Raw genomic sequence first — 21,498 nt, 5'->3', positions numbered from 1 at the left:
TTCACATTTCTTCATTCTTATTCTTTGTCTTTCATTCCTTCTTTTCTGTGTGTTTCTGTTTCTTTCCTTCCTTCCTCTCTCTCTCTCATGCACGTGCTTTTAAAAAATTTCTGTCTTTATTTTTTAATTTTGTTCTAGACATTGTGACTTTCTCAAGGAGTGCTCCAGTTCTGAACCAGATCCCTTTGCGTGGTCATGCCTGTCAGTCTTTGGTAACATAGGGACACTTTGGTGTGTCAGTGAGGAGGGGAGGAAGAGGAGCAGAGGTGGCTGAGTAGGAAAGGAGCAGGAATGTCTCGGTCCGAAGACAGGAGCGCTCGCTTGCCATCATCTGAGCAGCACATAAAGGAAGAAAGTCAATGGGCCACAAAGACAAGGGCTGTGTAGGGCCGGGACACTGCTTCCTGGAAGAGCAACCGCTGCCAGCCGAGAAGAGAGAAAAAGAATTAGTGATGGGACAGATCCAGAACTCATCAAACAAGTCAGCACCCATCAGTTTCTTAGCCTCTCCTCCCACCCTGAACCACAAAGCACCTCCCAAATCTATTGGAAGATCTTCCTAGCCTTCCCTGGACATTCTCAAGGCTTCCTGAAACAATTTCTTTTCCAGCTTGGGAGAAAAGGTTGAATCTTAGTTACTTTTGCAATCCAGCCTTCCTTTCTTCCCCAGAAGAGTCAACTTGAGTCAAACAAAAGGTTCTGCTTGCATTTTGGTTACAGCTTGGCCATCCTAGGCTGAAACAGACCTTTAACTGCATCTGAAATTTTGAAATTTTTAGGGTGTTCTGACTTTTTTGATGTTTTGTTTTCCCCTTCACCTTTAGAGTTAAGAAAATTGCTGAAAGTGACTCTTCCTCAACAAGGTTTTTTTCCTTCAAAAATAAACAAGAAAAATTGAACCTTGCTCACCAGTGTCTGTCTGGCTTTGGTTTGCATACTCTGAACATCTGCTCTCCTGCCCACCTGAGGCACGTTATCAAGGGCACAGACAGGACTAAGGCACAAGACACACCAGTGATTCCCACCCAAGGACTAATGCCTACGTACTGCTTATGCACCTTGCTATGACTTCAACCTACGGTGCACCTCAGTGAGAGTGGGATTGTCTCCATTTCTGCAATGCTGGCACAAGGATGATGTGCAGGAACTGGAAAGGGGCTGGTGGGTTTTAGCTTAAGCACTCACTGTCAGGATCGGGAGGGAGGTCATATATAGCTCGCGTAGCTTGCTCCTACCCTGCATGTGCAATACCCTGCCTGGCTGTGCCTCTCTGCTCAGAGGGCAATGGGAAGAAGCCCAGCCCTCCCTGGCTCCAGGCCCCAAAAGGCAGATTTTTTTCCTGCAGAAGGACTGACTTAGCACTGCAGAGGCCATCAGAGCCTGCAGAAGGTCTTTCCCTTTCCAAAGCTCCCATACCTAGAGTTTCCAGGAAATGAGATATTGCAGAAGCCTTTAGCTGCTTGGGGATGACACCCCCAACCCAACATACTGGTGCAGACTTCAGCATGCTGGTGTCTGGCAGCACAGTCCTTACAGGATCTGGTTTTTCCTCTGAGCTCTTGCTAACTCATGACTGTAAAGAACAAGTGCAAGAGTCTGACAGCCCCTCTGCTGACTTCTGCTAATGGAGTCAACCATCTTGTTGAGTCCCACCAACATGTCAACGTGCTCTGAAATTAGCTGCGAATCCCTAGCACATGCATTCATGTATGCACTCCCACCCACTCGTTTTCCTCTGAGGCACACACACTCTCACCCTTATTCGGTCCAATTGGCTTCCTTGGACAGTCCCCCTTTTTCAGAGTGACATCATCGATGGCAATGTCCCCCTCGTAGCTCGAGCCCCGGACACCTTCGAAGATGATCTGCAAGCAGAACATGGGACAGAGCCCAGCATGAGGCTGCAGTTGTGGAGGACCCTTCCCATGCCGTGGGGCTCTGCAGAAGTGAGCAGGGCACAGACCAGATCTTATCAGGTCCCCAAGTGAATGACTCCCTCCTGTTTCTCCAGAACTCATAGGATCTGCAGAGCTGGACCCCACCACTTACGGGACCAACCCCTGTGTGCTCAGCACCTGTAGAGTAATAAATGAGCATGTACAGCTCTGGTTTATTAAGTGTGCTGCACTAATAAGCCAACCAACACTGAACAGCACTCACAAGAGTAACTAAATTCTTATTTATTATTTTAAAGTACCCAAAAGCACGTTGGACATTTTGCCACAGTGCCGCAACTTACCAGCCTGCACAGACCCAGCTTTCACAAACACAGCCTACACCCTACAACAGCAAAGTAGCATGCTGGGGAAAAACATCAGTAAAACATCCAGTAACAAAGCAGCCCACTTCCTGGGTGAGCATAAACGACTCAATGAGCAGACAGAGAGTGCCCAGTTCATACTCACAAGCTGTCCTACAGTCCTAAACCAGGGGGACAGTGGGGGTGGGCTCTTGCAGCACACACTAGAAGAAACCTCTAGTGCTCAAAGTCACTTTACCCAAGAGGCCAGCATCCCCCAGCTGCTCAACACCAAGAGACCTGTCACACAGACCTGGTACCAGAAGAAGCTCTTTGACAAGCAGTTTACAGACCAGCACTAAACAGAAAATTTATAGTGCCAAACTGATGCTTGCACATAACAATGTTGGATGGCTTCAGAGAGAAGTGGATCTGACCAGCCGGGTTAGCTCTGTTGGTTAGAACATGGTGCTAATAACACCAAGTTCACAGGTTCAATCCCTGCTTACTGCAGAGGGGTTGGGCTCGATGATCTCTCAAGGTCCCTTCCAACCCAAAGCATTCTATGATTCTATGATTCTATGATTCTATGATTTCTGTGCATCCACCAAGCTCTTGCCTTGCCCCAGTGACCCTGGGGCTGGAGAGCTCCCAGTGCCCTCCTTGTACCCGATCAGCCCCTCTGACACGGAGGCAGGTATCTGCTGGGAAGTCTCCTACAGCCCATGGCACATGGACAGGACAGGTGGCAGGTGGCTCCTTGGCTGTGGACCTGACCTACCTGGAAGGGCCCAGGCGGGTTGATGGGCACGTGTGCTTGCTGCCACATATTCCCCCGGTTCCCACTGAGTGACCAGACCTGGGTGTCGATGGCTCGCTTGTTCCGCACGCGAACCAGCAAGTTCAAGGAGCCTGTAAGAGAGAAACAGGGCGCTGGTGTGCTGGGGCAGGCAGGCAACCCTGCCTGCTGGGCTGGCCCCCGGCGTAGCTCTGGGGCTCAGCCTCCAGCCACAGCTGTATGCCCCAACTGGCCCAGGGACAGCCTGCAGAGCCCCAGTGGTAAGCTCTGGAGGGAGCCAGCTTTCTCCTGCGTTGATAGGCAAGTGCCACTGACAATGTTTCATCCATCTTGGCTATCCAAGGGAGGCCACAGACCCAGATGAAGACAGAGAGGACAGGACGAGGAAGAAGCAGGCTGTAGCATGGCTGGGGTGGCACAAGAAAGGGGTGGCAGAAATGCTAGTTGCAAGGGCCCTCCAGAGGCATCCCATCCAACTTCTTGCTTGAACTGTCTCCAGCTCTACATGAAGGCGGCATGGCTTTGCCTGGCAAAGTCTTGAAATCCCCTGAGGAAATAAACTTTTCCTAATGTCCAGTACGAACCTTCAGCGCTACCAGTTGTGGCCACTGTTCCTTATTATATTGTCTAATACTACTGATAAGATTTTGACTCTGTTATCTTTGAAATTGCCCTTCAGACAGTTGGGGGCCAAGGGCTGATAGCACCCTCCTCTTTGTCAGACTCAGTAAGTCCAGCTCCCTCAACCTCTCTTCCCCAGGACTTCTGCTCCTGGCTCTTGACCATCCTGATGTCCCTCTGTTGGATCTACACCAGTTTCCCTACATCCCACTTGAACTGGGGAGCCCGGGACACGTTTGTCTCTCCCCGTTCACCACTAACACCTGACGTATCCTATGCAGCTTACAGCTCTCTCCCTGTCCTGGCCCTGGCCATCAGCTGCAGAAATACAACCTGTGTCCTCAGTCCCACTTGCCCTGGAAGCAGCCTTGAAGTGAGCAGCCGTTTTTCGCTAGTGCTGGGCACCACACTGCCTATACCATCCCAGCCCCATGTTTCAGAGGGACACAAAGACCCTGTGAATCAACACCGACTTCAGGTTCTTTCAAACAAAGCAATTCCCAAAAGGTTTCATCAGCCATTAAACCAAAACCAAAGCCAACAAATCTCCAAGCATTTCCAGTTCTCACTTTGAAAACAGCGTCACAGCCCTCCACCCACAAATGAAACCATCTCAGTTTGTCTTCCTGGACCATCTTTTTAGTAATCCCCTCAGCTGACTTTTTTTCCTTTTTTGTTTCAGTGAAAAAAACATTTTTAAACATTCACTCAGGGTTGACCTGAAACACTTTTTCTCTTTTTTTCTTTTCAATTCAGCTGGTAAACCAAAAAATCAATCGCAACTCTAGTCACGCTGTTGCTCGTCAGTGTTTCTGGTCTCCATACACAGACATATTACACCTGAGAGCACAGAGGCAATAATAACCCTTACTTATATGACCATAGTCTGTCTGCACTTGGGATGCTGCATTCCCTCCCGGGTACATCCTTCTGAGAGGCAGCAGTGAGAGGTCAGGGGAAGAGACAGGGAAAAAGACTTGCCTATATAACCTCCCTCCTACACGATCCCCTGAAATTCTTCATTCTTGGCACATCAGCCCTGGGGGCACTGTGTGAAGGACAGGGACCTGGAAGTACCCCTGTCAAATGCCTGGCTGTCAGAAAGTGAGAGACATATCACAAAGAGTTCAGAGATGCATAATAAAGATGATGAAATGTTTAGATTCTGAGTGTCTGACTTACAAGAAAAGGTTAAATGAATGAAATATGTATATAATTTAGTGAACTGAGGAAAGAGGGGCATGTTATTGCCTGGAAATATTTGAAGCATTAGCACTAAGGGTAGCTGAGAAAACTAGATGAAGGCCTGATGGGACAGGGAGAGGGTATCCAATTCCCTTCCTCAGCAGTACCCAGTTTGGGATGCACACCACAACCCAAGATAAGGAGTGAAATAACTTGTTTCTCTCTCTCTTGAGACCAGCTGGCACTGCATCACCTTGGGGTGAGGTAAGCAAGTGGGATCTTCCTCCTGGAAACACGGTGCCAAGGATGAGAGAAGTCACTACGGGAGCCTCCGGCAAAACCAGCTTTGAGCTGCCGGTTTCTTGGTGTTCCCCCTGCCCTCAGGAGCTTCCTACATGGGAAAGGCTTTCTAAGAAGGATACCTAGTTCTGATGGAGGCCCTTGGCCAAACTGATGGCCCATGCAGGAACTACATGACCCTATAGATCAATGGCAACAGGAGTGTGTTCAGAGCAGCTAATTACAGACGCTAGAGCCGGTGAAGTGAGAGACTGAGAGTGAATGAAGAATTAATATGAAGCTGCTAGCAAGCAAGGATTAAAACCAACCCTTGTCTTGTCTATCTTCATTTGGGGACTTGCAGCTAGGATCTGCTAGGCCTAGCCAGCACTGGGACAAATCAGGCAGCAAATAAACTTTGATGCCCTAGGAAAAAAGCAAAGGCAAGATAGAAAGAGACCCAGAGAAGCATCTGGAATGCAAATTAGTGCCCCCAAAGCACTGGCTGTGAATGCCTGGCCTAAACCCAAACCAAGCCTGAGCATATCCTGGCTGACAGCTCCATGTCCTTGCAGCATCAGGAAAAAAGTTTCAACCTTTTGGCCCCTGAATTCCCTAACAGAACAATACAGAATATGAGCAGGCATTCTTCAAATGGTTTGCAACTGGAAAGGAAGCTCCCTTATCTGCCCACAACCTGCAGTGTCTCACCACCCCTGTCTATACATGGAAAACTGAAGGTCAAAACAGATGAACAGCATGCCCATGACTGTCTTACAAATCAGTCAGAGTTGTGAAGGGGAGTCAGATCTCACAGCCCTACCTGCAGTCCGGGATAAGTAACAGAGCCTCCCTGAGAATGGGAAAGAACCACACCACCTCCTTCCCCAGTAATGCTGTCATTGGGAGTGTGCTTCTGGGAGGCATGGCAGAGACTCCAAGGCTTCAAACTAAAGAGGGATGAAGCCTCTACCCCGTCTGAACTGGGTCTGTAGTGTTGCAGATGTTAAAGACTGTGCAGGTCTTCTACTTCATTCCCTTCTACCATGTGTCAGTCTGCCACAGGATGCCAGTCAAGTTTAAGGGCACGTAGCCTGCGATGGAGGTACTTAGAAATCAATCTTCAGATCTGAGCTCCAGGCAGAGCCATAAAACATTGTAGTCCTGGACTACAGAAAGCTCGAAGTCACCTTTCCAATTGCTCAGAGATTCTTTACCTCCATTTTTCAGTCTGGCCCCAAAAGCCAACTGTGTGATGGAACAAGTGCTGCAGGGCTTTGTGTTTTCCAAGGGAAAGCTCTGGGTTCAGCCTACTGCCCTAAAATCAAACGTTGTTTCAGGATCCCACTTACAGTCATGAAAATTCATAGATTAAGTCTCAGGCTAAAAAGGGAGGTAGAGCCTATGTAGATATTGACATCTGTACCTCCTGACTTCTGATGAATTCACACCTGCCCACACCCACCTCCATGCAATCTAGCAATACCCATCTCATGCCTTATTAACTATCTTCGCTCCCTGTGTGGTTTTCAGCATGTCACACAAGTTCAGACCAAACCAGCCACTTGATGCTTGTAAGGTGTCTCTCCTAGAGCACAGACTATATATCCAAATCCCACTTTGCAGGAGGTGGCCGATACACAATCCATGCATGTGTGGGGTGTGAGGGAGCCCATTCACAGCTGTGAACTGACTTGCCACGTGATCCTTAGCCAACTGCTTTTACCTACTTTTATCTGCTGACATGATACATTGGTGATAATCAAGAAGGATAATAACATTCACTCACTTAGAGGGGAACTCAGAAACACAGCAAACATTTTATGAGACCTGAGCAAGAAGGCACTAGGGAAGAGAAGTGCCTGAGCTCTTCTGCCTTTCTAGTGGTCACAAACTGAAGAAGAACAAAAGTGGGACCTGCTCTCCAACCCCCATGCCTCCATCAGTGGAGATGTGAAAGGCCCATCTGGGATGTTCTCCAGTGCCAGGTATTGCAGACACCCCTTTTGCCTGGTTTTATACTACAGTCATGCCTAGTTTCCTGTATCAGAGTCTAAATCCAGCTGGCAATTTTGTTACCTATTTCTGTCATTGCTGCCCCTTCCCCATCTCCCCCATCAGATGTGTCTGGCATTTCCTAAGGGCACCTGCTGGTGAGGCATATGCAAAGACAGGCCATCTATCTGCTGCTAAATCTCTCCAGCTGACCAGAGACAGACAAACACAAGGAAAATCCCAGGACACCAGCAATCCTGTTGTTATCTTTCCCTATACAAGGCAATCTTTGCATCTGACTTGTAATTTGTATTATTCCTTCTTCCCAATCAAAAGGGAGAATAAAGGCCTGTGACGAGTGATGAGGAATCAATTACAGGGAGAGCAAGCTGCACCTTCTGCTGGCTGCCTTTAAGACCAGAGCTGGTATTTCAAAAGAGTGGCACTCACACAAAAGAGCACCAGCTGGGCTGCCAGATAGAGTAGCCCAAGGGATGCCTTTAAATGTTACCTTCTCACAAGAAAAGGTCTTCTCTCAGTTTCCACAGGATAGGGACTTCACTGTCACATTGAATAGCAGTGTAGATCCAGAAGAGCTGGTGCAGGCAGCACTGGGAGGGAGGCAGGGTCTGTAAGGGCAGGGCCACGGGCACAGTCTGTGCGGGATGACAGAGAAGGTAGAGGTTTCCTCAAGAGCTCTCCATTGGGCAGCTGGGTGGGATTTAATGCGGGGTGATGGGCTGGGGAAAGGCTGAGGCACAGCTCAGTTTACGTGGCTCGGCTCGGATGGAAGGCAGGCAGCTGGAGCAGCTAGGAAGCAAAGGCAGGATAACGCTGCACACTGGGAGACGGGGTGCTGTGCCAAGTGCAGCAGAGCTCTGTGGGATGGGTAGGGAAGGCTGTCGGGATCCACAGCCAGGAGCTGGGCTGGCCGCAGGCTCACACGCAGCCTGGTCTCACTGCGACACCCTCCTGAGTTCATGCAGGATCCCTGCTCCAGCATGGGGTGATCTCAGGAGATCAGCTATCCATGAAAAATCCTGGCTGCAGCCCCAGTTCAGGTTTGGCACCCAACTGGGAATCCAGGGCTGAAACCCCCCATGAAAATTCCCATGGGATTTCAACTGCAGGCAAGACAGATTGAGATAAGAAGAAGAAACTGATTGATGGCAAGAGATGTCTAGTAGATGGAAAGAGATACACAGTGTGGAGAGGACTCAGACCTTGAATGGCCTCGCAGAATCACTTGCAGACCCCATATGAGGGCTAAAACCAGGCCAGGTAGAAAAGAACTCTTACCTTTCTAACAGGGGCTCTGAGCACTTCTTTAAGTGTGGTTTAGTGTTAACATCAAGGATCACAAACTAAAAGCTCAAAGCTTAGTGCAAGCAAATCCCAGGAGCAAACGACAGTCCACAGAAAGATTCTATTACTGTTCATAATCCCCGCAACAAACACAGGTCTCTCTCCCTCTCTCATTATTAAATGGATGTTAATGAATAGCATTCAGGCTGGTGTTCTCAGTTACAGTGCTGTGGAGGAAAGTTACTGCTCTGAAGGCTAGAAAGCAGAGGGTGGAAAAATAATCGTAGCACAGATAGAGATGGAGAAATAATATCAGCTTGTACTGACTTGTAATTTCTAGGAAAGTAAGTTGTCTTCGTGCCACAATAGGACGTGTTTACCCTTTCACAGTCTCTAATGATGCTTCATACATTAACATATGTGGAGTAAGACAATTAAAGCCTCTCGGCTGGGCTGCTTTCCACTCCTGATTACAGAGAACTTTATCTCTACATGTCTTTAACTGATCTCAGCTTGGTGTGCAGGGTCCCCTGTGTCCAGTCACAGGGTCACTACACAGACCCCTTCCTGCAGCCAGCACTTCAGTAACTTCAAAGCGGGAGGGTTCAGAGCTCATCAATAGCTAGAAAATGGAGTCTTGGTCAGAGTTTGGAAAGCACTGCTATCCCACCTCTACTCACAAGTCATCCCCATCGGCTTTAGAGAGGCACTGAGCATGTTCAGTGCTGTGCTGCAGGCTGGCTAATTGCTATGGGACACTCTCTTTCTGCTTCATTACTGTGGGGAAGCTATAGTGAAAAGGATCAGGGGAATCAAAGCCTCCAGTTCCTGCTGTGGCTGGGACTTTCTGGGGATATAAACAGCAATATGGTAAGTTTTGATTGGCAATGTTTCCCCTACAGCAAACCTGTGAAAATTGCTTATATCTGGCTACAGGGAATTTTCTTTGGATTTTACTGTGGATTTAAAAAATCAAAGAAACAAACACATTTCCACCCCTGACCTCCTAAACCACCATCAGATGAGGATGGGCTTGAAGCAATATCCCCTGACATCTCAAAGCCAATTGCACAGATTTGTCTATGATCCATCACTATCTGACCTGTCTGGCATGCATATGAATTTTGGGATGGAGAGAATGGACCAGCAGAGAAGCAACAACACTGCGCTGTAAAGAGGCAAAGTGGACACGTGGCTGGGCCCCTTGTGGGGCCATGCTGGGTGGAGGGACCTGAGGCACACAGGCAGCGGGGTAAATGCAAAGGTATGGTCACGTCTGCATCGTGATGAGGAATGCGAGAGCTAAGGGGAGGAAGGCAGGCAAACTACAGCTACAGCTCCTTCTCTCCAGCATATCCCCACCTGTCTGTATACATAGACAGCAGATGGTGATATGGTAGGAGCAGACTTGGAATGGAGCTATGCTTGAGCTCCTTTGCTCATTTGATCTGCGGTCTAATTAGAGAAAGTGTTGGCATAGAAAGATGAGCAATACAAGACTTCCATCTTTGACGTTGTGTGTATGGAACAAATCCTGCCACCCCTTTTCATGGAAAATTCCCTCAGAGCTTGTCTGTGACCAGTAACAGGCTTTCTATGCATGGACCACAGGATGTAGTTTAAGGATTTCAAAAAAGGGAGGAAAAAACCCTCCACGCTCCATAATATTAAATTTATGCTATCTCAGAAGAACAAAGGCCCATCCAATATGCAGACAGAACAGTGCAGAGGGAGGGTACAGAGTCTGGCATTTAAAAGACAAGAATTGGGAGTCCTCGGGCTTTTTGCCAACTTCACATCCAATTCATTATACCATCTTGTTTAATCACATCTCTTTCCTGTACTTAAACATTTTGCAGGGGGCAATGTGGACAGACAGTGTCCTTCCCCACAGGACAGATGGGGTGCCTGACTCTCAGCCCCAAGCCCAGCTGTGTTTTCACAGCCCCTGAATCCCGCTGCAGGCAGCAGCTCTGCTCCCACGTGCCAGCTCACGGAGCTGCTGTGCTGCACGGCGCCTGGCCACGGCCAGCGGAGGATTCATCGTGGCAATTCACAGCAGATCCGACCACAGGATCAGGCTAGGAGCAGGCTCCCTCTGCCTATCACCTGCTGAGCCATGGTCCCACTCGCCTTCACTGCAGACACTCACTAATAGTGACCAGGTCCCCAGTTTTCCCACACCTCCTGGAGAGGCAAGCAGGCAGGATGCTGCCTACCACTCTCTCAGTTGGATGCGTGCTTGTTTACAGCCCAGCAAAGCGGAAAAGAAATGGTATCATGAGCTGAGTGAGTCTCCAAACACCTGCGCTCCAACACACGTCCCCCTCCCTTGCCAAGCCCGGCGGGGAGAGCGTGCACTCAGCCCATGGAGACCAGACAGCCTCTCCAGAGCTTGCTCTTCCCAGCCCCAGCTCAGGGGACACAAACACTTTCCCAGAGAGGCAGTCACTGACCCACATCAGTGGGACTGTGATACACCCAGTAATCTCAGGGTCAATGATGGGAGGGACCTTAGTGTGCATCCCCTGCTTGCTTACTGAGCAGGATGGTGTTTGAGCTGCCTTGCTGGTCTCGTTGCTTCCTAGCAGCCCCAAATGTGCTGCCAAGCCCTGTTCCTGCACGGTGATGCTCCATCATGAGATGGAGATCCTCCCTGGGGTTTATCCTGCCTTGCTACAGCTCCCTCCATGCTGGTATATGCAGTATGCTGTCAGAAGGCACTGTCTCGATGCAGGGAAGCTCCCATTTGCTCTGTGTCCTCTGTGCCATGATAATTCATGCTAACACTCCAGCTCCTTGCGTGACTCCCTCCATAACCAGTATGTGTGATAATTTACATCATCTGTCTGTCCATATAACTCTCTACACAGATATTCTTTCTCATGGGATTTCTCACTCCTCAGGAAATACCACCAGCCCCAAAAGGGAGGAATCTGCATTACAAGAAAAACCATATATTTGTTGGAAACGTCTCTTGTTGTTTTATATGCCAGACCTGTCTGAACAGCTTGTTGTTATCCAGAGATCCTTGTAAAGGCTAAGGATGTGCTCCCTTGGACACCTCCCCATCTAAGAAGGAGAGGATGTAGCTGTGGAAAGAAGTTCTCCTGAATATTTTGAGCAGAACTCCACCTCTAGAGATTGAGAACAACCTGTACTGCCCCTCATCTAGGGCTTGCCCTTTTGCTCCTAGCAAGTATCTCCCATACAAAAACATGCACAGGATGTAGCCTGCCTGAAGTCACAGAGCGGGATGAGATATATCCTTGTCTAAATGCAGTTGTGCAGCTCCGCTTCTATCCATCCAGCCCTAAGAAAGGAGTTACGACCTTTCTATAGCCACTGCTTCTACCTATGTAGCCAGAGAGTTTGTCCTTACCATTTGGGAGCTCTCCAAGCAAGCCTGCAACAATACAATCTATGTAAATGCAGAGCAGGCAGAAACAGACCCTTGCCCAGTGTCGTATTCCTTGCATAGTTTATCCTTGAACAGATAACCTAGACAGTTGGATCAAATCCTTGTTTTTGTTTGTTTAACAGAAAAAAAAAACCTTGTCAGTGAAATTCTGTTGGGAGGGAAGAAGTACTAAAGTTACAAAATGTCCGGTCAGGGAAAGCTGGCTGTAGTAGCAGAAGGAAACGTAATTTCAGCAGAGCAAGGGGAAAGGGTGATTCAGGGGTAATTTCAGAGTTGGTCACTCGTCAGGGCCACGGCTGTGTACGAGCCCAGCACTGCCTCACTCAGCCCCTGGCAGGGCAGAGAGAGCCCTGGGTGCTCAGCACCGAAATGGACGCTGCTGCCTTCGTTTCTCTGTGCAGCTCCTGGCAAGCAGGATGGGACGTGCTGGTGGGGATGCACCTGCAAAGCCCTGACTCCCCCAGTGCAAGGTGGGCAGCTTCTGTGGGCAGCAAAACAGCCCAGACCTGCTGCCTTCACTGTGGTCCTAATCCTCCCAAACATGGCACCATCTTGCCCTTAATTTAATGAGCAATTGTGGGACTATTTCTGCACCACTTCTGGTAGGCATATGGGGCAGGGGGACAGAAGGCATGTGAATTAGCCTTTATGGGGCATGTCATGGGGAAGGGGGGCTAGCCCCAGCTTCAGCTGACAGCAAAACCACCTGCACAGGGGCTTGGTATGTCCAGACAGGGCTCCAAAGGAGGCCCAGAGAGTGATTTGGTGGGGTCAGGCTTCTGTTTGTCCTGGGCAGGAAGACAGCCAGTGTTGGTCTTTGTTAGACACACCAAACTCTCTCTTCTCACCTGGCAGCCTGCATCACTCACCACTCTCCTAAAGTTGAACGCTGTAGATTAGAGCATCTAAATTAATCTCAAACCCCAGAATGGACTGTCTGGATTATAGTCCTAAGGCCCTACCGAGGGTAGATGCCAGACCATGATTCTCATTACAAAGACCAAGTCCAAGACTGGGCTTGAGACCTGCTCTGGTGAAGCAGCTGTGCAGAAGAGCCTCCATAGGCAGCAGTGTCCATGGAGCATCCAGCCCATGGTTCACACAGGATCATTACACTTGCTCTGTTGCCTCAGAATAGTGAGCTGCAGCAGCCCATCTTTCTTCGCTGCTGATGTTTTCTGGAATCAAGCTGTCTGAAGGCAGTCAGGCAGCTCCTTCCCTTTTACTGTTGCTGTACCTGGCGGTCCCCAGAAGTGCTGGGCACTACCTTAGGAAGGAGAGGCCAGCCTGGGGGAAAATGGGAATATGAGGAATGTAGCAAGAAGGAGACCACGTGTAGGCAGCTTTTCCCACCAATTTTGCAGACTCGGGAAGCAGAGTGAACCATAGCTGCTGTGAGGCCTGCTTGCTCCTTGTTCACCCTCTGTTTCGTGACATGCCCAGATGCCTCCAGGCAAATGCTCTCTCTTCTCCCAGCTTTGATAACTGACTCTTTCATCTTTGCCACCAGAGACAGCTGGGTCCTTTGCGCAATTCATGTGCTCAGCTCTCAGCCTGAGAGCATGCACTGTGCTCAGCTCTCTCAGTCGAGCTGAAACAGAAGGCACTTCATAGGCACTGCCAGGTTTAAAAGAGCGCAACAGCCAGACAGGGGCAGCCTGCCTGTCTGCCTCCCTTCTGTGGGCAGGCTTTGCAAAGACCTCAGCCAGAGAGGAGGGAGCCTCCCAGAGCCCCCAAAATACAAGTGTTGTATGCAGGAGGGTTCCTAAGAAAAACCCTGTAGAAGCAGATGTACTTATGCTGAGGAAGACTTTGCCAGTCTCTTCTCTATGCTTATTAACAACCTATTTCCCCGTCATCACCCAGTCTGTGGTCTCTCAGTCCCGGGAGCCAAGCACAGGGCAGCTGCACGGCTGCAGGGCTTGGAGCAGATGGGCTGTTTTAGTGCAATGCTGAAGCCAGCAAGACAGCAGGAATGAGCAGCTGAGATCACATATTCTTCCTGTTGAACTGAAGACACCACTCAAAATCTGTTCTCTGGCCTCCTCCTCTGTCTGACCCAAGGAAACGTGAGGTGAATGTTTCAGGCCTGGGAAGCAGTTTGCTGCAGGAAGGTTGTTAGAATAGGCTGTGTTCCCGGCTTTGAGGCAGGATGCATTATAGCAAGACACTCCTTTCCCATTTCATGCCTGGCTGTACTTTCACCAGAAAACTTCCAGGGGACTGGCTGAGACAGTGAGACTCCCAACCTTGATCTGCAAACTCCTTCAATTCAAGTGCTGGGGTGCCTGTCATCCCTGCAGAGCTCTCTTTGGGAGAGGCAGTCACTCCTGGAAGTAATGGTGATGACTGACACTTGTTGAGCATTTTTTTATTTTCTGGGAAGCATTTCAATACATGTTACAAAATCATGTCTCGTTGAAGTTCAAGAACAGATTGAGATGGTTGCACAAGTAGTTGTGCACGCTGGCCCCCCAGCCTTTATCCTGTCAGAGCACCTAGAAGGGTCTCCAGATGTGCATCTGGAACAACCAACTTCAGTCTCCACTTGTAAAATTATGGCACTGGTGAAATACTTAATGGTCCATAGAGAGAACAGAAGAGTGACCTGGGAGTGCTAAAGAAGTAGCTGGATATGCACTGAGGGCTCCTGTTTCCTCTTAAGTGTCTGTTAAGTTTTCTATCTAGCAATTTCAGGGTCTGAATAATTGATGCAACACCTGATGTCTCAGGAGACGATCAGATTGCAGTATATCCTTACAGCTATTCAACTTTGTGCAAGGCTGCTGCTGCTGCTGTGAGCCAAGTCTGAATGGAAAGATGCTCTGCTGAGAGCCTGGAGGAAGGGAGGGGGGATCCCACCAGATGGGTAACTGTGACTCAAATCAGGTGAGCAGGAGCAAAGCTAATCTGTGGGGATTCAGGGCATCTGCAAATGAATTGGTGTCAGCAATCTGTCCTCCTGACAACCTTCCCAACAAATTCTGCAGCATGAATGTGGTCAGATCATGACTGGTAAGGCAGAAGAAGAGGACTTTTGAAGAAGGCAACATTTCAGTGGCTATCTGCACTGGGAACTTGATTCAGTGATGCACTTTTGGTGATGGGCAAGGAAAGCTGGGGATCAGTGCACCCAGATTCAAGGCACTAAGCAGAAGGCCTGCATCAACATGAAGACACGTTATTCATGGAATAAAAATGACATATAGCCAATCCATATCTGAATACCTTCCCCTCCTCTCCATGTCTTCTTCAGCTTTACATGCCAAGCTCTTTGGCTTAGGGATGATTCAGTCCCACATCTGCAAGCTGTGTCAAGCATGCTGTTGGTGCTCTTTGTAAGTAAACATCCAACGAAGTTGTAGACACATAGTATTTACTGGGCTCCAGCAAGAGTAACTGATGGGAGTTCTCTGCCCTTGGTTATGCAGGAAGTTTGATTAGATGATGTATGGGTCCCATCTGGTTTTAATAATCTTTAGATCTATGGCTCTAATCCAAAGTTCACTGAAGTCTTCAGAAAAACAATGACTTCATCGGTCTTTGGTTCAGAGCCACTGTATTGAACCTACAGAGCCTGAATGACACTTTACAAATATGTGGTTATCTTGCCAGGTATTTATAATCCTTGCTCATGATCACGGTATTTGACTAACTTCCCAAAAAAACAAGCAGATAACTACCAGAAGAGACCACAGTCTATCCAAAGAGTCCATACCGTAGCCCACAGGAAGCTGCTGGATGTCTGCACAAAACATTGGTCAAATACACATCTATTGAGGGAGGAATGAGTAAAGCCAAGAACTCATCTGAATAAGTGGAAAAAGAGAGAGTATTAAAAAAATTGAATACATTTTTTCATTACAGACTGTTCACTTAATTTTAACTGCAACTTGTTTTCAAGAGCCTAGAGGGAAGTGAATCATACTCATTAGGAAAATCAGCCTCCCCTCAATCAATCCAGTGATGTAATCTCTACGGTGTAGAGTTATTGCACTGGAGATAATGGCATGGATTTCATGAACAATGCATTTGTATATAAGGCAAACTTTATATATCCAACAGAATGCAGCTACCTACAGGGTGCCACCTGTATACTGCGTGCAGTAGCAGGGTGCTGTGTTCATAAACAAGGCTTAGGTAGCAACAAGGGAGCTATGATGTTGAATCTTACAAAAAGGATGTCTTCACGGTTCAAATTGCTTTTACATTGACAAAGCTGGTACCTATCAATCTATGTGACCTGACAGCTCTGACTACTGTCACTTGTTAGAAACAAGATGCAGCCACATGGCATCTGTGCTAACACTGGCTCCTATGTGTGATCATCCACCACAACCTCTCAGACACACCTTTGCACTGGTTGCATTACCTGAGTTGAAGAAGTAAAGAAGCAATTCAGTTTGGCAGGCCTTCCAGATCTGTGTTTCCTTGTCAGCAGGAGGGTATCAGTGGTGACACCACAGTGTAAGTGGCTTGCCTACAACCCAACTACCTCTGTGAAACAGCTTATGGCTTTCTTGAACTTGGATGCTGTGGCAAGTGATCTGATCAGGTCTCATTGTTTCTAGAGTCTCAGAACCAAAATCCCTCTTAATCAATCCCAAGCACTGTTCCAAAGAAAAGAAAAGAAAAGAAAAGAAAAGAAAAGAAAAGAAAAGAAAAGAAAAGAAAAGAAAAGAAAAGAAAAGAAAAGAAAAGAAAAGAAAAGAAAAGAAAAGAAAAGAAAAGAAAAGAAAAGAAAAGAAAAGAAAAGAAAAGAAAAGAAAAGAAAAGAAAAGAAAAGAAAAGAAAAGAAAAGAAAAGAAAAGAAAAGAAAAGAAAAGAAAAGAAAAGAAAAGAAAAGAAAAGAAAAGAAAAGAAAAGAAAAGAAAAGAGAAAAGAAAAGAGAGAAAAGAAAAGAGAAAAGAAAAGAAAAGAAAAGAAAAGAAAAGAAACAGAATAGAATAGAAAAGAAAAGAAAAGAAAAGAAAAGAAACAGAATAGAAAAGAAAAGAAACAGAATAGAAAAGAAAAGAAAAGAAACAGAATAGAAAAGAAAAGAAACAGAATAGAAAAGAAAAGAAAAAGAAACAGAAAAGAAAAAAGAAAAGAAAAGAAAAGAAAAGAAAAAAGAAAAGAAAAGAAAAGAAAAGAAAAGAAAAGAAAAGAAAAGAAAAGAAAAGAAAAGAAAAGAAAAGAAAAGAAAAGAAAAGAAAAGAAAAGAAAAGAAAAGAAAAGAAAAGAAAAGAAAAGAAAAGAAAAAGAAAAGAAAAAGAAAAGAAAAGAAAAGAAAAGAAAAGAAACAGAATAGAAAAGAAAAGAAAAAGAAACAGAATAGAAAAGAATAGAATACAATAGTTCAGCTGGAAGGGACCTACAGCCATCATCTAGTCCAACTGCCTGACCACTTCGACTACCTCTCTAGGAAGCCTGTCCCAGTGTCTGACCACCTTCTCAGTAAAGAAATGTTTCCTAATATCTAGTGTGATCCTCCCCAATGCAGCTTTGAACCATTCCCATGTGTCCTGTCACGGGATACCAGGAAGAAAAGATCAGCACCTCCCCTTCCACTTCCCCTCCTCAAGAAGCTGTAGAGAGCAATAGGTAGTTTACAATTTCACTGGAAGCTTCCCATTCTGATTATACATAGGCTAGACTTAGCTGGGGTGGTCAGATAAGGTCTGTGCCAGCACTAAGCTAGAACAACAGCACCTTTAACTCTCCATGAGTTTCGTGGATGCTGGACACATGCCAGAAAATAAGTCTGTTCCCTGATTTCTGGGAGAGGAACTGGCCAAGGTAAGACCATGACACTGCTAGGGCAGAAAGGAGGCTCAAAGTACAAAAATTGCAAGCCAAGGACAGGGTCTTCAGACATTGTGTTCAATCAGGCCCAGGTTTGAAGCCCAGGACTTGCCAGTTTCACTATAGGAAGCAGCTGAACAGTCCTGTCTTGGGAGGTACCCCAGGGCAAGGAGGGGCCTTTGCTTTCTTCCCTATTGGAAGCCATATCTCGACATAAGCCTGTGTACAGTGACTACTGCTATTTAAAACACAGCAAACATAATTTGAAAAGGGTCTACCAGTGAGCTCACAAATCAGGAGGCGGCTAAAAAAATGCTGCTTGGGTATAGCCTACATCACTGCTTTTATGTAGCAAGCGAACTCTTTGACCCAAGTGTTTTCCCCATGAGCACAGTCACTGGGTCACGAGACAGGGAGCTATAGCATTAGCAATCACTCTGGACCACAATGGCCACACAAAAAGCTAAATTCACTGTGGCTGAAATTTCCTCATCCCTCTGAGCAACCTTCCTCCTGCGGTCTGACCATGAAGGCATCTCTTGCTGCAGGGTCTGCAAAAGCATCCAGCAGCATGCAGGAGGCCATGCAGATCATAACCTGGCTACCACTGAGCTAGGAGATGTGAGAGACACGGCAGGGGACTGCAGTGGGAGCAGTCCCTTGGGGACACTGTCCCCTCAAAGCATTCCCCTCCAAGGCAGCCCCTGGAAAGGGAGGAAGAGGAGCCTGATGGCTGAAGCAAGGACTTGAGCATCTGGTCCCAGCTGTGATGCTAACTCACCAAGCCAACGCAACAAAGAGGCTTTTGAACTTGGCGACTGAACCTGCCGTGGCTAGCTTCCTCTCCTGAAGAAAGCAAGCAATTCCTCGTTTGATATATCTGCGCCTGCTGCAAGCAAGACACCCTTGTTCTTGAATGCATGGTGGAAACGGGATTTTTTCCTTCCCCTCCCCCTGATTTTTGTGACTGGGCTGCAGGATCATAGGACAATGTGAAAGGGGGCCGGAGGAAGGAAAACCAATGACCAAATAACTCCAGACGAACAGGAATTGCCTCCAGGGAGCTCCCCTTCACCCTGCTCTCTCATCAGCTGAGAGATACTCTACATCACCCTGCTCTGCTAGTCGCTGAATGTTTTATACCATGGCTACAAACGCTCCATTTGTATTCTGTTTCTCTCTTTCGTCATATCTATTATAAACGAGTAGTGTCTGGGAACTCTCCCAGGGAAGATTTGCCTGGATGGCTATGGATATTTTATAGTCAAATTGTGAGAGTAAACCAGCTTTCAAGTTCTGTAGAGGGGGGAAAAAGGTAATAAAAGGGTTATTAAAAAAATAAATAAATGTCGGGATTTTATACAGCTTCTTTTCATAGTGACAGGGTTTCAGTTTGCTCCATGACGGAGCTGGAGCTGCTAGGAAAGGCTTGGGCTGGGAGATATCCTCTTGCTTGCACTGTCTGCCAACAGGAGCAATCTGACACGCTCTTGCTAAGTGCTACGGTGAGTTCAAGAGGGCTGGCATCTGTCTTGGTAGGACTGGGCTGGCACTAGGTGAGCCAGGGGTTGGGGCCGTGTCTGCAGGCATCAGGAATAGCTGGCTAGTTGGGAAGCAAGACATGGCCCAGGGTTGGTTGTAGTCACCCCATCATTACCTTCATATTATTGCATATGTAATACAGGTAGGAGGCCAGGGTCTGTCTCCTCATTTGACAGGAGAAGTACTAGCAAGGAGCCCTGTACCTGAGAGGGGGCACTCTCCTTCAACCCAGGCTAAAGAAGAAGAGCTGAAGAAACTTGCTTTGCCCTCAGGCAGGCTGCCTCTTCTCCAGGGGACTCTGAGAGGACTTCAGCCACCAAGGGCTCGAGCCTGGCACCATCCAAAAAAGCTAAAGCTTTCTGGCAGAGTCTCACAACCTCCGCACAAGCAAAACCAGCCAGGGAGTAACTAGCGTGCATTAGAAATGTAGATCAAGCCATTAGACCTGCTGGTGAAACAGAGCGTGTCCCAAAAGCGGGTTCGTTCGTGCATGTGCAGGGATGAGGAGAGCTATGCCAGAGGGCTGCCAGCGTGGCAGTAAGGGAAAAGACAAAGTAGCAGAAGAGTTAGTAAGTAGCATAGCGGGAATGATGAAAACCAGACAATTTTAGGATTACTGGGCATTCTGTTTTTTCCTGGAGACGTCTCAGTTTCATCCTGGTGCCCCAATATGTAGAAGAGAAGCCAAAATGATTACAGAATATCATGACTGGCCCTGAAAGAAACTCCAGAGTAGAGAGCAGATACAAGGTACTGAATTTCAATTTGCACACAGATATGTTGTGGGTTTGCTAGACCAAGCCACATATTCCACAGGCCCACAGAAAAAGAACTTTTTTCTCATTTCTTTCTCTTTCATTCTCTGACTCTATCTAGTCAGTCTAATTTTAAAATAATTTATTTGCTCTCAGTTCAGCAGCACCCACCCTGGAAATCATCATATGGCATTAAAGAGTCTATCCACCTCGCACAACTTTATCAGCCCCTTCATGCAAGAAGGGCAAAATGGGGAGCAGGCAGGGGCAGCAACATGGAGTATGAAGGGAAAAATCAACAGATATAAAAGGCGCCTGAAGCAGAGGAATAGAAAATGGCACTCAGCAGCTTTCTTAGGTCTTGGGAATGACTGTATCTTTTGCTCTGGGCAATTTGTGGGTGGAGCAAACGAATAAAGAATTAAAATGCTAAAAGCCAAAAACCTGTAATGAATTGATTCCTGCCATGTCCAGTCCATCTCATCTCCAGACAGACCACCACATGAGAGCTGCAAAACAGAGCTCTCTTCCAAAATCAAACAAAGGCTGATGGGCTTTTCCTTTCTGCATGAAATGAACTGGGAAATATGACACATAGCTCTATTCCAAAAGGAAACGAAACAAGAGAGGCCTCCTCCCTCCACATCTTCTTTCCTTGCCAGTCTCCCACTGGTCTGGGCCACCCTTCCTTGCAATCACAAAGAATGAGATCCCTTTCAAAGCCTCCAGGAGAAGACGTGCAGGAAATAGGCAGCAAAGCTGACTGACCACAACAGACAACTGCAAGGAACAAGGCAGTTTGCCAGCCAGCATTAACAGCTGGACTCTGTCAGCTAAGCAAGACCAGCAGGTCCAGGAAAACCTGGTGTGTACCAACACTGACAGTGCTCTGCCTGAGCAACCTGCTGCCGCTGGCGCGAAGACAGCACGGAGCAGCCTGTCTGCAGGGGGAATACAGGTGCATGCAAACACCTCTGACCTAGCTGGACTTGGAGTGCAGACAGCAAATATGAGCCCTCAGAGCAAAGACAGAGATGGAGATCTGCTCAGTGAACTGCAGCCCAGCCCCTATCCCCGTGGCACCCACGGGGTTAGGGTTTCAGCCTCACCCCCACTGAAAGAAAGAGATCCCAGATTTTGCAGCTTAACCTCTCTGCTATGCCACACGCGTGCAGAGATGTGACGGCTGGATTTGGGAGCATGTTCCCTCCCAATGACATCAACGGTGCCAAGGCAGAGAGCTGTTAATTAACCCCGTTTATTGAAGGGCGGACACATTCCTGCCTGGGCCCAGATTCTTCAGTCAGGCTCCAGTCCAGCAGGTGATTAATAACCCAGTGTGCTGTGGGAAGAGTGCATCTATTATTCAAATTAATGAAATTATAATCAAGAGGTGACGAATTAGCAATTGCTCCTTGACTGGATATGGAAACTCATTAGCGTGCCAGGCGCTTCTGGGGTGCTCGCTGCACTTGTAGGCTTATGGTTAGAGAGGAGGGAGTCAGGCAGACAGCCCCTCCACACAGCTGAGGGAACGCGCATCCTGCCCACCCCAAAATAGCTGCAGCCA

General features: G+C 47.6%; 1 protein-coding gene across 1 annotated transcript in view; it reads right to left on the bottom strand.

Moving 5' to 3' along the window:
• Window positions 1–327: 327 nt before the first annotated feature.
• MDGA1 (MAM domain containing glycosylphosphatidylinositol anchor 1) overlaps window positions 328–21,498 on the bottom strand; it is a 148,867-nt gene continuing 127,696 nt past the window's right edge. Inside the window, exons 15-17 of the mRNA XM_075708086.1 lie at window positions 3,021–3,151; window positions 1,757–1,865; window positions 328–419 (exon numbers count right to left, since the gene is read on the bottom strand). Of these exons, the coding sequence (XP_075564201.1) occupies window positions 328–419; window positions 1,757–1,865; window positions 3,021–3,151 (332 nt within the window). The remainder of the gene's footprint in view (window positions 420–1,756; window positions 1,866–3,020; window positions 3,152–21,498) is intronic.

This window comes from Pelecanus crispus, chromosome 3 (assembly GCF_030463565.1).
Source record: "Pelecanus crispus isolate bPelCri1 chromosome 3, bPelCri1.pri, whole genome shotgun sequence".
Taxonomy (NCBI): domain Eukaryota; kingdom Metazoa; phylum Chordata; class Aves; order Pelecaniformes; family Pelecanidae; genus Pelecanus; species Pelecanus crispus.
The sequence above is the reverse complement of the archived record's forward strand: the minus strand, read 5'-3'. Positions and strand labels throughout refer to the sequence as shown.